The sequence below is a fragment of the Vipera berus genome (genome assembly GCF_964194415.1).
Source record: "Vipera berus genome assembly, chromosome: 3".
Lineage (NCBI taxonomy): Eukaryota > Metazoa > Chordata > Lepidosauria > Squamata > Viperidae > Vipera > Vipera berus.
This window is the reverse complement of record NC_138204.1, coordinates 49,165,371-49,181,029: the sequence shown is the minus strand read 5'-3', so window position 1 is coordinate 49,181,029 and position 15,659 is coordinate 49,165,371. Positions and strand designations below refer to the sequence as shown.

Sequence of the window (15,659 nt, the reverse complement as noted above, 5' to 3'; positions counted from 1 at the left end):
TGTTTACTTGGGGAACCTTTGTCAAAACAGCAATTACCGTATATACTTGAGTATAAGCCGAATTTTTCAGCCCACTTTTTGGGCTGAAAAATTCCACTTCGGCTTATACTCCAGTCAACAAAAAAACTTACCGAGGACTTGTGCGCGGCCGAGGCTTTGGTGCTTCCGGGATCGCGCGCACCTCTCCCAAGCCACCGCCGTCCAAGACCTGCCGAAGTTTGGGGAGGTTTGGGGAGGTGCGCGCGCACCTCCCCAAACCTCCCCAAACGTCGGCAGGTCTCCGTTCCTCCGCGCCCTGCCTGCCTGCTTCTTTCCGCAGCGGAAAGAAGCAGGCAGGCAGGGCGCAGAGGAACGGAGACCCAGCGACGTTTGGGGAGGTTTGGGCGCCTCCCCAAACCTCCCCAGGTCTCCGTTCCTCCGCGCAGACCTGCCGACGTTTGGGGAGGTTTGGGCGCCTCCCCAAACCTACCCAGGTCTCCGTTCCTCCGCGCAGACCTGCCGACGTTTGGGGAGGTTTGGGCGCCTCCCCAAACCTCCCCAGGTCTCCGTTCCTCCGCGCAGACCTGCCGACGTTTGGGGAGGTTTGGGCGCCTCCCCAAACGTCGGCAGGTCTCCGTTCCTCCTGCCGACGTTTGGGGAGGTTTGGGCGCCTCCCCAAACGTCGGCAGGTCTCCGTTCCTCCGCGCAGACCTGCCGACGTTTGGGGAGGTTTGGGCGCCTCCCCAAACCTCCCCAAACGTCGGCAGGTCTCCGTTCCTCCTGCCGACGTTTGGGGAGGTTTGGGCACCTCCCCAAACCTCCCCAGGTCTCCGTTCCTCCGCGCAGACCTGCCAATGTTTGGGGAGGTTTGGGCGCCTCCCCAAACCTCCCCAGGTCTCCGTTCCTCCACGCAGACCTGCCGACGTTTGGGGAGGTTTGGGCGCCTCCCCAAACCTCCCCAAACGTCGGCAGGTCTCCGTTCCTCCTGCCGACGTTTGGGGAGGTTTGGGCGCCTCCCCAAACCTCCCCAGGTCTCCGTTCCTCCGCGCAGACCTGCCGACGTTTGGGGAGGTTTGGGCGCCTCCCCAAACCTCCCCAAACGTCGGCAGGTCTCCGTTCCTTCTGCCGACGTTTGGGGAGGTTTGGGCGCCTCCCCAAACCTCCCCAGGTCTCCGTTCCTCCGCGCAGACCTGCCGACGTTTGGGGAGGTTTGGGCGCCTCCCCAAACCTCCCCAAACGCCGGCAGGTCTCCGTTCCTCCTGCCGACGTTTGGGGAGGTTTGGGCGCCTCCCCAAACCTCCCCAGGTCTCCGTTCCTCCGCGCAGACCTGCCGACGTTTGGGGAGGTTTGGGCGCCTCCCCAAACCTCCCCAGGTCTCCGTTCCTCCTGCCGACGTTTGGGGAGGTTTGGGCGCCTCCCCCAACCTCCCCAGGTCTCCGTTCCTCCGCGCAGACCTGCCGACGTTTGGGGAGGTTTGGGCGCCTCCCCAAACCTCCCCAAACGTCGGCAGGTCTCCGTTCCTCCTGCCGACGTTTGGGGAGGTTTGGGCGCCTCCCCAAACCTCCCCAGGTCTCCGTTCCTCCGCGCAGACCTGCCGACGTTTGGGGAGGTTTGGGCGCCTCCCCAAACCTCCCCAAACGTCGGCAGGTCTCCGTTCCTCCTGCCGACGTTTGGGGAGGTTTGGGCGCCTCCCCAAACCTCCCCAGGTCTCCGTTCCTCCGCGCAGACCTGCCGACGTTTGGGGAGGTTTGGGCGCCTCCCCAAACCTCCCCTAACGTCGGCAGGTCTCCGTTCCTCCTGCCGACGTTTGGGGAGGTTTGGGCGCCTCCCCAAACCTCCCCAGGTCTCCGTTCCTCCGCGCAGACCTGCCGACGTTTGGGGAGGTTTGGGCGCCTCCCCAAACCTCCCCAAACGTCGGCAGGTCTCCGTTGCTCCTGCCGACGTTTGGGGAGGTTTGGGCACCTCCCCAAACCTCCCCAGGTCTCTGTTCCTCCGCGCAGACCTGCCGACGTTTGGGGAGGTTTGGGCGCCTCCCCAAACCTCCCCAAACGTCGGCAGGTCTCCGTTCCTCCTGCCGACGTTTGGGGAGGTTTGGGCACCTCCCCAAACCTCCCCAGGTCTCTGTTCCTCCGCGCAGACCTGCCGACGTTTGGGGAGGTTTGGGCGCCTCCCCAAACCTCCCCAAACGTCGCCGGGTCTCCGTTCCTCTGCGCCCTGCCTGCCTGCTTCAGGCAGGCAGGGCGCAGAGGAACGGAGACCCGGCGACGTTTGGGGAGGCGCCCAAACCTCCCCAAACGTCGGCAGGTGTCCGTTCCTCCGCGCCCTGCCTGCCTGCTTCTTTCCGCTGTGGAAAGAAGCAGGCAGGCAGGGCGCGGAGGAACGGAGACCCGGCGACGTTTGGGGAGGTTTGGGGAGGCGCCCAAACCTCCCCAAACGTCGCTGGGTCTCCGTTCCTCCGCGCCCTGCCTGCCTGCTTCTTTCCGCTGCGGAAAGAAGCAGGCAGGCAGGGCGCAGAGGTCCGGAGACCTGCCGACGTTTGGGGAGGTTTGGGGAGGTGCGCGCGCACCTCCCCAAACCTCCCCAAACTTCGGCAGGTCTCCGGACGGCGGCGGCTTGGGAGAGGTGCGCGCGATCCTGGAAGCACCGAAGCAAGTCCTCGGTAAGCTCCGGGCGGTCACTTGCTTCGCGTCTCCTGAGGGAAGGGGGGGCGACTGGAGCGGGCGTGTTTCCTCGCCTGCTGGGCGCCGCGATTTGCCCGGGGAACGCGCGGGCCCCGAATGGCAGCGTGGAGCGAGGAAGCTGACAGCCAGGGCTTCCCCGAGAGCCGCGGCCACACAGGGTATTCTTGTGTATTCAGGCTTGCAAAATGGCGGATCGAGCCTCTGCTGGCGGCAGAGGCTTGCAGAACGGCGGATCGGCTTATACTCGAGTCAAAAACTTTTTCCAGGTTTTGGGGGTGAAATTGGGGGTCTCGGCTTATACTCGAGTCGGCTTATACTCAAGTATATACGGTAGTTGTTTTAGAAACACTAAAAAAGAAATAATGGATCTTTGCTAGAAGTGTACTTTATCAAGAGGAGAACATCATAGAGTTATAACTGCCAACGTTACTTGGTGCAGTTGCATCCATATATCCAGTCATATTAATCATATGTAATACTCTGTTCAGATGAAAGAGGAACAGCTTTCTCATAAAAGAAACCTCCAGTTTGCAATACTTACCTTGTGATGAGATTGTACATATTTTCTGCTAAAATAAATTAGCATTTTAATTGACATGATGTTTGAACTTATATGCAGTTGCATTTGCTATTTTAAATTCCACTAAACTCCAAGGATTCTAGCAAGAAAGAAAAAGTTAAATGTTGTGCACTTCTTTAAAAAGAACACGTTTTCATAAAAAAAAATACAAGAAATAATTCATAAGTATCATAGCCTGATATAGCATTTGTTTGCATTCGGATCTATGACATATCACTATCATTCCTATACAGATTTTCAAAATCCCAACATCCCCTCATTTCAATTTCATCCCATATTATTTTTTCCCTGTTGGTATTGATCCTGCTATGCTTCTGGATGATTTTATGGGTGATTCTGAAGTGCATAAAGTTTTATCTCAATACAATAATTCTTAATTATTTCAAGAAATCTGGCAACTTGAACCTGTTTGGGGTTTGTTTGCATAACACACTGAATGCAAACCAGGCTGCAACATTTTAGCCTAGTGTGATGTATGAACCCAAGCAGTTGGATTAATTCAGTAAAGGTGATTTAGTTAGCTCTGCATTACTATATTGTGCAGACATAGTCTTTTAGTTAGCTAAGTATGATAATAATATTTGGAATTATTTCTTACTTCTTCTCTTACACCTCTCAGTGACTTGCAACTATGGTAATGGAGGTTGTCAGCACACCTGTGATGATACAGATCAAGGTCCAAAATGTGGTTGCCATGTGAGGTTTGTGCTACACTCTGATGGGAAAACTTGCATAGGTAAGCGAGAGATACATAAGCTTTGGTTCAAAGCAAGCGTGTGAAATCATAATTTAGGGTATCTTAGATTAAACAACTTTAATATTATTGACAACATTTTGTTCAGATTAATCAAATACGTCATCATAATTAATTGCCTCATAAAGCTATTGTGCAGATAGAAGATGGTGTGTGTGTGTGTGTGTGTGTAAAAATATCTACCCATTAAAATAGTACCTGTGATGCAGATAATAAAACATCATTGTCCCACATAGCTTAAATTGATAATTCACATTCTTTGACCCACCATAAACCGTTGGGCATGATAGAATAACATGATAGACCTCAGCTACTTCCACCATCTCTCCCTCCATCTTTTGCGAGTAATGGCGTTGGCCTCTGAGAGGCAAAAGGGTTTCTACTACTGGAGGAATCTGGCAATGTGAGGACAAACAGAACTGAGCTCAGTACTTCTCTCAGCCTCTGTCCAGAAAAGGTTGCCAATTTTATATTGTCTGCTTTTATTGGCATCCATTTTATACATTCAGATAGAGAAAACTCTTCTGATTAAAATGATAAACTATCATTTGTTTCATTTCTAATTTTCTACGATAGGTTATGCACGAATGATATAGGATAGGTTTTTTTAAAAAAAAAATCTGCCCTATTCGCAGGGCAGACACAAGAGTGTCTGCTTTTTATTGCACACAGAAAGACAGACATCCCCTGGGCAGTCTGGGAGATAACTTTTCTCTTTAACTGGCCATAATTTGGAATGTACATATAGTAAATATTTTTACGAGATGAAATAAAGAAAATCAAAGATTTGGTCTGTATGAGTTTTACTTATCCCATTTTGGTATACATATATTATTGTAAAATGCTGATTTATATATGCATTGTAAAATATGTAATAATTTTGCAGTGTTTTAAAACTAAGAATTGCATCATAGAATTCCGGAAAATGCAGAATCAGAAAAATTATTGGGAATTGCTATTTCAATCTGAATAGTTGACCTTTGGTTATAGTTGGAGAGGAAATATGGTAGGGGAAAAGGAAGAAAAAAGATAATATGGGTTGTCCTCAACTTATGACTACTTAATGACAGTTTGAATTAAAAACCTCAAAAAAGTCAATTACGATCCTAAATTCGAACTGAAGACTTTGTCCTGCTGCTATGGTCACAATTTGGGCATTGAGTAGTTGGATTGCATTTATGACTGGTTGCAGCATCCCACAGTCACATGAATGTGATTTGTGGCAAAAACGCCATTGGCTAACAGGATTTGCACTGACTGCATGACACAGACTTACAGATGTTGTAAAACTAGTCATAAATTGGGTCCAGTCACATAATGACTTGACTTAATATTGTAAGAACTTATGACAGAAATTCCGGTCCCAATTGTAATTGTAAACTGAGGACTACTTGTATACAGTGCCATTTTCATTATATATATATATATATATATATATATATATATATATATATATATATATATATATATATATATATATATATATATATATATATATATATGAACATTAAATTCATAATAGCATCAAATGCTCATTCAGAATTGCATGTGCATGCTTGCTTATTTTTTATTTCTGCTTTTCTGAGCTTGGCTGTAAACAAAATGTGATATTTGTTGAGTTTCACCGTACTGATTCAACATGTCCAGTTTTCACCAACATCATAAAATCCACGTTGAAGTGCACAGACCTATCACATAGCAAATGTGAGGAATCAGGATGGTGAAATGACTGATAAATCTCTATATGGAGAATTCTTTAGGTTGATTTTCTTTTTTCAATGTTTGTCATGTATCTTGTTGAAATGTCAGACTGACACTGTAGGAGGCTATAATATAGTACTGACTTTTGCTGTTCCAGCAAAGTTGAGTGCTCAGAGGAGCAATTCAGTCATGCTGTGTCACTAAGAATCAAACTAGAGGAATGATGAGAACTTCAATTGTTTTTTTTAAAGAGCAGAACCACCATTTTTAAATCTGTTTTATAGTTGCAATGTTAAGGGAGGGGAGTTTAACATTTTCCTCTATGGTATTTTCTCACTGGAAGCTATTTTTTTCTCCTGTTACTCTTCCCCTATGAAGAAAAAAATAAATGTGCAAACTGTAGCTTTTACGAAGCATTTTTAATCCATCTTTGAAAAAGGAGACATCAAACTGAGATGAAGAGTTCATGCAAGTGCATACATACAATATATGCACATTACATACATCTGTACTGTGTGCTTGCAATATTTGAATAGGGGATTAAAGATCCATTCAGTTTATTGAGACTTTTCCCCAGGTAAACTAATATAGTAAGACAACCTTATGTGTTTTTTTAAAAAAGATATAAATATGAAACTATCATCATGGATCTTGCACTGCTGTGTTTAACTAAACAGAAAGGGCATCTGTGGAATAGTTTGAATAAAATCTTCTAAATGCTTTTACAGAATTGGCCTCTTAACTGCGGAGAAGCATTCCTACTTATGCTTCAAATTTCACAAACAGAATATCAATTTTTCCCCATGTTGGGAATATTAGCAGATGGGATTGTGTTCAGTGGGTTTAGGAGAACATAGAAGTTATAATAATGAACATTTTGGTTTAATTGAAAACAAGAGTTAGTTGAGTATTATGTACATTTGGAATTTGAAGTTCATATATCAAACTGTTTTCAAAACAGGTTGCTTCTTATTTCTCAGAGTTAAGTCAACAGAGATGGTTCAATATGAGCAGGAGTGCACTGTTACTAGCTCTTTGTTTACAGATAGCTCCATAATGACCTAAGAAAGCTCAGGGTGAAATTGCCACTAATGGCTATCCTCCAAGATCTAGTGAACAGAAATCTAGATCTGAAATTCTACAGGTTGCTGAAGGAGGCAGATCCTCCACCAACTGGACTTACCTTGATTGAACAAGCAAAGAAAATCCTGTATCCTATATTTTACCCCAGGTGCCTGATTTCTAAAACGGTTTTAAAAAAATAATACAGTTCCTATTAATACGACTAATCAATAAACATAAATCAAAATTATTACATTTGTTTGTTAATTTATATTTTTCCTAATAACATCATTAATTGTATTTTCTGATTTCTCACAAATGTATTCTATCATGACTACTTACATCAAGATAAATTATAGAATTTTAACAGTATTGAATCAAGTTTTAGCATGTTCAAGGATACCTACTGTCCTGGCTTGACTATAATATCCTCTGATCTACCAGAACAAAGTAACCTATTCCAACCAAAAAAATAACATTATAAAGGTTCAATCTGAGAATAATTGTTGCAATAGAACAATATGATTGGATATTTTTGTATGTGTTTTGGAATAATATTAATGGACAGCATGCACAAATCTGTTACTGGCTTCATATACCTATGCAGTTTAAGAGAATACTTATATGAAGTCCCACATAAAAAGTGATCAAAACAAATTACTGTAAATGTTTCCCTTCTTGTTCTGTCTTAATTTAGTTGAAAACAGTTCCTTTGAACTCAATCTGCTGAGTGGTCTGAGCCTCTGGGAAAATACATAATTTCTGTAACAATTTTTTGCTGGAATTTAGACCTAAGTCATGCCAGCCTATACTCTATCCCTTGATGATATGTAAGAATGACTTTTGCTTAACAATCCTTGTAATTGTACTTAATTAGACTAATATTGTCTCCTCGTGCCCTGAGGATTAGAATAATATAAGGGCTTCTCTGTTGACGTAGTAGCTGGAATACAACTTGCTTATATTTCAAATTATTCATTTAGTACTATTATTTTGGTTGCATATGGACAGTTTTAGTTCAGAAGAAGTAGTACATGGATTCTAAACAAATATATCTGGAAATAAATCCAAGTAATTTGACTGAACCAAATATAATTTAGAAAGAGCTTGAATATGGGCCAACATTCATTTTTAGTTTTCTCTTACGGAATAATGATTAGCGTTTCTGTTTCCTTAAATAAAATTCTAATACTATATGTAATTTTTGCTTCACTGCTTGTATTGTCTTTGAGCCATTCCTTTCTTTCTTGCCATGTATTTTTGTTTTGTTTTGCATGTTTCTGCTCACAAAATATGGTTCATTGGTGACTCTTATTTTACATAAACCATCCACTTTGAGTTCATACTAATGCTAGCAGACTCCTTTCATTTGTTCTGCTTTCAAGAGATTCTGTTCTCATGCCCATTTGTTATACTCCTTATTGTGCTGGCTTTCCAGGTATGGATATTATAATGCAACAAATGTGCAATTGTAGCTCATTTTGAATTGCTTATTCTCCAGAAAATACCCATTCTGGTCTTTTTTTTCTTTGTTGGAGTACTTGGCAAAGTCAAAACTGGAGTGTGCTCTTTGTAAATATAGTATGATGATTGATTAGTACAGTTTTGGTTTCTAAGAAGTAATAATTGTTTGTCAGGTTATACTTCACTTTACATGAAAAGTATTTGACAATTGAACTTCTTTGTGCTTCCTTCATGAATAAATGTACTCAGCTGGAAATCTGACTCCTTTATAGCTTAACAGGGCCTCACCCACATGTTGAATAAATTGGAAAACACTTTAAACTGATTTTCACAACAAACTCTGGAATAAGCCCTCCTGCAGCTCAATGAGTGTGAAAGTCTTAATTTTCCTGGAGTTCAGATTTAGACCCAGCTGGCATAGATGGTGACCTCCAGGGTCTTTAAATAAACAAGAAAGATGCTTCTGGTCTGCCTATTCTCTCAGAGTTGGATATGGAGGGAATTTGCCATCTGGGACAGCTCTTCATTGACCTGAGAAGCTGGCTATATAGTTTGAGTTTGTCTTCTTATTGGTTTTTATTAGCTGTATGAATGTGAAGGAGAGCAGTAACAACTGAAGCATCCCATTTACATATACTGTAGTGTATTTTCTGTTCATAGCTGCCCTGCATGGAAAACACTGTTAAATTGTGCAGTCAGGGTTATTACCAAACCTCCAATCCCACTGTCTCCATAGAGAAGCACAGGGATAGATTTATAGCTAGGCAAGAGGTTAAGATACTTCTTTGGATATTTATAACTGCCCTTTTTCATTTTAGCTATAATTCCCCCCTTCTGATCCTTCATTTCCCCTGACATATTTCATCATTTCACAAGGAATAAAGTTTCTAAATGGAAACTCACTCCCTTGGCCAAGCACTTTGAAATTGAATGTGGTGTATTTGAAGAGAACAGGCTGTCTAATACAGGTCCCCTTCAGATCACACCAAGGCAGGAAGTGCAATCAGCTTCCTTGAATGGCAGTTTCATTTGGTTGTGGCTGGCATTTTTCATTCCTCCACCCAACTTTTTAATGCTGCTTTTAAAAATGTAAATAATGAGTAACTTTCTCCTTTTAGGCAGAGTCAGTCCTAATGAAGGTTACCTTATCCTTAGGGTCAAAGGCTAGAGAAAAGCCTCAGCTATTTATCTTCTGTAAAAATTATTAGCAAATGAAGTGCTACACATTAATTTTGTAGACAGCTAACCTAACACATTTTGCAGCAGAATGGAAAGCACAAACTTATAAATGTGTTTCACATATTGATGGTACTAAATCATGACTTTCTCAGAAATAGCATTTGCGGTTGTTAATAATAAAATGTAGATTAAAATGGAATTAAAATATAAAATAATTCAATTAAAACAATTAAAATGTACTTTGGCAAGCAAGCCGGTTAAAAAGCCAGGAGTCAGTCTGTATAAAATTAGCTTTGCCTGTTAACCATGAGAAAGAAAGAAAGAAAGAAAGAAAGAAAGAAAGAAAGAAAGAAAGAAAGAAAGAAAGAGAAAGAAAGAAAGAAAGAAAGAAAGAAAGAAAAAGAAAGAAAGAAAAAGAAAGAAAGAGAAAGAAAGAAAAGAAAAAGCTTTCCATGTCTCACTTCCTGTGGTAGCAGCATCTGGAGTAACTGGTGGGAAGGACTTTTCTCACATTCTCAATGAGAAAAGATCTCCCAAAGATCTTAAAAGTCAATGGTCTTTCAAAAATTGTTGGATAGGGCTTTGTAGTTTATAACATATAGAATGAGTCTCAAAGTGGATCTGAGACCAATGAAACTATTGTAAAAAAGCCACGTTTTATATAATATGTTCTGATTAATAGTCTGGCTGTAATAACTTGGACCAATTGAAGTTTTTGGACATGTTGAAAGGAGCGATATATAGAACATGCTGTAGAAGTCCCAAAAGGATGTAATTTTTGGACGTGTATCTCCATAAGTAGATTTGACTTATCCAAAACTAGATGTCTATGAAGATTTTCAGTCATCTAGTTTTATCAAAAGTGGTTTTATTTTTAAAAAGGCAACTGGACTGATTTTTTTGAGATGTTTCGCTTCCTATCCTGGAAACTTCATCAGTTGTATTAGATGGTGTAGGAGATGGAAGGATAGTTAGTGACAGCATCAAAAAAATAAAAAAAATCAGTCCAGTTGCCTTTTCCAAAATAAAAACCACTTTTGATATATCCCAAAAGTAAGCACCCACTCATCTGTACTGTGCAGGAATATTTTTAGCCAATATCAAAACCTGGGATTTGTGAAACAGAGGTTTAAAAAAGGTATAAATACACCTAAAATAAACTGAATCTTTCTTCTGTCTTTTAACTGATCAGAAGAAGCTCCTGCCTCTTTATGAATTTTGACTTTATTTGCCCTCTTCTACTCCAATGCCAATTCAGATGCTTTAAACCTTGAACAATTTTTCGGGATTTAGATGATAATGAGATAGTTTGTATCTGTTAGATATCTTCAATAAACCTGTGTCTTCAGGGAAACTTCAGGTAAAGTTTCTTATAAGCTACAACTAGCTAATGATTTATGCTTGCATGCATGCATGCCAAAGTCAGTCTCAACTCTTGGTAATTGCCTGGATAAATCCATGCCATTTTGTTGGCAACATATTTGGAAGTGATTTGCTATTACCAGTTCCTTCTTCCTATGACTGAGGGGAAGCGTTCGGTCCAAAGACATCCAGCAGATTTTGTACCTATGGAAATACTAAAACTCATGATCTCCCATTTTTAGCCTTGCAGCTTTAATCATCAAATTATATCAAACCAGCTCATCACACACAAACCAAGAAAAGGCATTATTGGTAAATACCTTTTGGCCAATCACCACTTGCCCCTTACCACTTAATGCAATAGCTTTTTCAAGAAGGGCCAAATTATCATAATATAGTGCCGGAAGCAACCTAGCCATACTATGACTATGGCATCAAATCCCAAAGATGTTTTTTCACGAGGCAACTGGACTTTCTTGCTTTTCTTTGAAGATGTTTTGTTTCTCATCCAAGAAGTTTCTTCATCTCTGACCGGATGGTGGGGAATGGAAAGATTTATACTCCTGCAGACAGCTGCTCATTTGCATTCTTTTAGCTAGTCGTTAAAGCTACCTAGAGGCTTATCTGTGTCTTCAGGGTCACACCCGTTTGTACTACTTAGGTGACCCTGAAGACACACATTAGATTTTATGGAGCAATGGAGAGTAGAATATCAGTGTCCATTTATTCTCTTTTCCATTTTCAGGGAACATCTGTCTTTTCTCCACAATGTTACTTGACTCTGGGATTTGGTTCTCATTAGACCTAACAAGCCTGCAGTCAGACGCTTTGACTCTCTTTACTCCCTTTGGAATAATTTGTTCCACATGCTTGGTTTGCACTGCCCAGTTGCATGCTCTCTTCTGCTGCCAGCTTGTTGAACTGTGGCTTAGGCTTGTCCAGTTAGCTATTTCTCTGTGAACTTTGCAAGTGTTTGATAGTAATTTGGAAATCTATGAAAGCCTGTTCATCAATGTATTGTAGATCATAGACTACATGCCTAGTGAATGGTTCCTAGGAATCAAATCGCTTATCTGGTATATACAATTCTCAGAGAAAACGTATAAATTATCTACTAGAAACAAATACCTTTCAAGACTCTTAGATGAACAGATGCATGCAGGTTCAACTCTTCAGATGTATATCAGAAGACCTAAAGTAATGGTGATTTGAAAAATGCATTCCTATCCTAAGAAACTCTATTACAAAGATTAGATGAGCTATATTAAATTCATTAGGGTTACAGTTCCATATATTGTATACTATGCAGACTTATTAGAATTAGGTTAGAGTTAGAGTGTAATTATTCATTTAGAATAATTAAATTTGGTGCAATTTCTTTTGAAGTAAAATTCATAGGAATAGGTTAGTAAATATACTTTAAAATATAGTGTAGCTGAAAGTTTATATACCGGTAAGTAGCCTTCATTTAGCAACTATACATAATCTTTGCAAGTTTGTAAAGCAATGGAAAGCTGAAGATCATAAGCACAATTGTGGTTTTACTCTGTGACTTATTTACCAAGTTGTAGGTCCCAATTATGTTTGGTAAAAGAGGACTACCTCTATTTATATTTGATTAGATTAAATAAATCAATTAATTTAACTTGCATCTAAAGAAATAAAGCTTTGTTATTAAGTGCTATGTGAACTCACTTTCTTCCCTTATCATCCTTTTTCCTTTTCTATTGATCCTTTTTTAAGTCTTTGGGTAGGGCCCTTAAATGCACATTTTAAACTGCAGCAGGAGTTTTTTCAGCTGGTGAATGTATTAGAATTCTTTTTTTTAAAGGACTACTATGTCCTGTGTCTTCTGACTGCTGCTTAATTCACAAGCTGAACTTGGTTTGTTGGCTTCATGATAAATTGTTCACTTCGCTATTGTGGACAGTCAAATTTGTTTTACATGCATGCTGCTTGCTACCCAAGGGTATTGATCTATCTTCTAATAAAAAAGAACTTTTTCAAAGCTGCATTTACATTTAGCTACAAAAGACCTTTAAATACTAATAGTATTAAATACTAATAGTATTAAATACTAATTTCTGTCTGTTGTCCACATCTTTTTCTTCTCTGCCTGTAGCCTATAAAAACCCACTAGATAATTTTTAATAAAGTGAGAGTTACACTAGTGAACAGAGAGGAAAAATATTGTTGGTGAAAAGGAAATTAAATTGATCCATTGGCCAAATGACTTGGTTTTTATCTAGAATTGTATGTGAAGTTGGGATGGGGAACCAAGGAGGGATATCACTGAAAATCTATGATTCAACTGTTCTTTGGGAATATTTACATTTTTAAGAAACCAAACTCCTTGCTGGACACTGTTTCTAAACCACTTTTTTATAATGTCAAACAGGGGAGAGGCACCTTCAACAGCACGTTACCCCCCCGACGTTTTCTAATGGTAAATATTTATGTTCTATATCTCTTTGAGGAGTTTAAACTATAGCCACATCTTCTATTTGGGAATAAAATAACCGGGCACTCCTAACCTGCATGCCTCAGTTCATGTTGTGGAGAATAGGTGGCAGCTGCATTAACCAGAACAGCAGCTATTACTAACTATTTAACCTGCCAGCTTCCGCCCTTTCTAAAATCCATTTTTGCTCTTGAAATCTGCATGGCCCCATTTACTGAGTGAAATGTAGATAGGCCTGGAATTGTCCAGACAACAGAGAAAGAGATACCCAGCCAATAGGATTATTCAAGAAGGAACAAACCAGTTCTGAAATGGAGGGCTTTAAGCAGCTGCTTGCTTTGCTTGTGCTCATCGCTGTTCTTTTGCTAGAAATTATAACCGTAAGCTCTTAAAACCTAAGGATCAATTGATGTATTCTGTTACTTGCCTCTATATTGTGGGATCTTTAAAACCCATCAAAAAATTCAGTTGTTACCTGTCTTTCATCACTGCAGGCTTCTGTAATAGAAGAATAAAAGTTATGCCATTAATGGGATCAGAGCATTATTTCATAAATAAAAATAAGTCAACAAGGGACCAGTAACTACCATATATTGAGAAATTGCTAGAAATAACTATAGCTCTACCTGAGAAAGTTGCTTTTGAGGCTATATTTCTAATTGTTATGATTAAACTTAATATGAGATCTGTGGCAGATAAATAGGGATGGAAGTCCATGTGACCTTTAAATTTGGGTGTTTTTTTTTCATTTCACACTTTCACACTTTCAGAATATAAGAGTTACTTATCCCTGTAACTTGTGTTTTTCTTTTTATCTATCTACCAAACACAGGAATTTTTTGACCCAATCCCACAGCAGACAAAATCATGAAATCACATATTTCCTCTCTAAATCACTTTCCCTCACTTTATTTGTGAATTACTTCCCTCCCAAAATGCACCCTTCCCTCCTTTTCCCCTTCCCTTCCTCCCCCTTCCCTTCCCTTCCGATTATGCAGATGCTAAAAGTCTCTTAATTTTTTTTTCCTATTCCCAGACAGCATTCCTGAAAATAAGATGGAGTTACACTTAATGATAGGTAGTTATCTTTCTTACAAGTTGGCCCTCTTTCATATCCATAAACCTTCAAAGGATGCTCTTTGAAATAACTGTTTATGATAGAAGGCAACTAATCCAAGTCTGAAGTATAAGTAATACAGTGAGGGGAAAAATTATTTGATCTCCTGCTGACTTTGTACATTTGCCCACTGACAAAGAAATCAGTCCAAATGTTTAATAGTAGGTTTATTTTAGCAGTGAGAGACAGAATAACAACAACAACAAATCCAGAAAAACACCTTTCAAAAAAGTTATAAATTGATTTGCATTTTAATGAGTGAAATAAATATTTGACCCCTTTGCAAAACATGACTTAGTACTTGTTGGCGAAACCCTTGTTGGCAATCACAGAGGTCAGACGTTTCTTGTAGTTGGCTACCAGGTTTGCACACATCTCAGGAGGGATTTTATCCCACTCCTCTTTGCAGATCCTCTCCAAGTCATTAAGGTTTTGAGGCTGACGTTTGGCAGCTTGAACCTTCAGCTCTCTCCACAGATTTTCCATGGGATTAAGGTCTGGAGACTGGCTAGGCCACTCCAGGACCTTAACGTGCTTCTTCTTGAGCCACTCCTTTGTTGCCTTGGCCGTGTGTTTTGAGTCATTGCCATGCTGGAATCCACAACCCATTTTCAATGCCCTGGCTGAGGGAAGAAGATTCTTACCCAAGATTTGATGATATATCACCCCGTCCATCGTCCCTTTGAGGTAGTGCAGTTGTCCTGTCCCCTTGGCAGAAAAACACCACAAAAGCATAATGATTCCACTTGCATGTTTGATGGTGGGGATGGTGTTCTTGGGGTCATAGGCAGCATTCTTCTTCCTCCAAACACGGCAAGTTGAGTTGATGCCAAAGAGCTTGATTTTAGTCTCATCTGATCACAACACTTTCACCCAGTTCTCCTCTGAATCATTTAGATGTTGATTGGCAAGCTTCAGACAGGCTTGTACATGTGCTTTCTTGAGCAGGGGGACCTTGCGGGCACTGCAGGATTTCAGTCCTTCACAGTGTACTGTTATTTATTTATTTATTTATTTATTATTGGGACTTATATGCCGCCCTATCTCCCGAAGGACTCAGGGCGGCTAACAACAATAACATACAATAATACAGAAGTTAAAAGAAAATTAAATTAATGGCCCCTGTGGAATAAATTAAAATTAAAATAAGTTAAAATTACAGTTAAAAAATAAAAACATAATTAAAATCCCTGTCAGTCCAGGTCAGCCAGGTGGAAAAGGAGTGTTTTGAGGCCGCGGCGAAAGGACTCGAGATCTGGGGCCATCCGAAGCTCAGAGGGGAGCTGGTTCCATAGGCTGGTGCTCCCACAGAGAAGGCC

The 15,659-nt window shown here is 40.8% G+C and overlaps 2 protein-coding genes across 2 annotated transcripts in view; both read left to right on the top strand.

Annotated features, from left to right (window-relative positions):
• Positions 1–15,659, top strand: part of ZNF76 (zinc finger protein 76) — a 180,287-nt gene that overhangs the window by 84,592 nt on the left and 80,036 nt on the right. The window lies entirely within an intron of this gene.
• SCUBE3 (signal peptide, CUB domain and EGF like domain containing 3) overlaps positions 1–15,659 on the top strand; it is a gene marked incomplete at its 5' end in the record, with an annotated part of 128,951 nt that overhangs the window by 69,252 nt on the left and 44,040 nt on the right. The window contains 3 exons of the mRNA XM_081322543.1: positions 3,860–3,976; positions 13,161–13,208; positions 14,260–14,301. Coding sequence (XP_081178669.1) covers positions 3,860–3,976; positions 13,161–13,208; positions 14,260–14,301 — 207 coding nt within the window. The remainder of the gene's footprint in view (positions 1–3,859; positions 3,977–13,160; positions 13,209–14,259; positions 14,302–15,659) is intronic.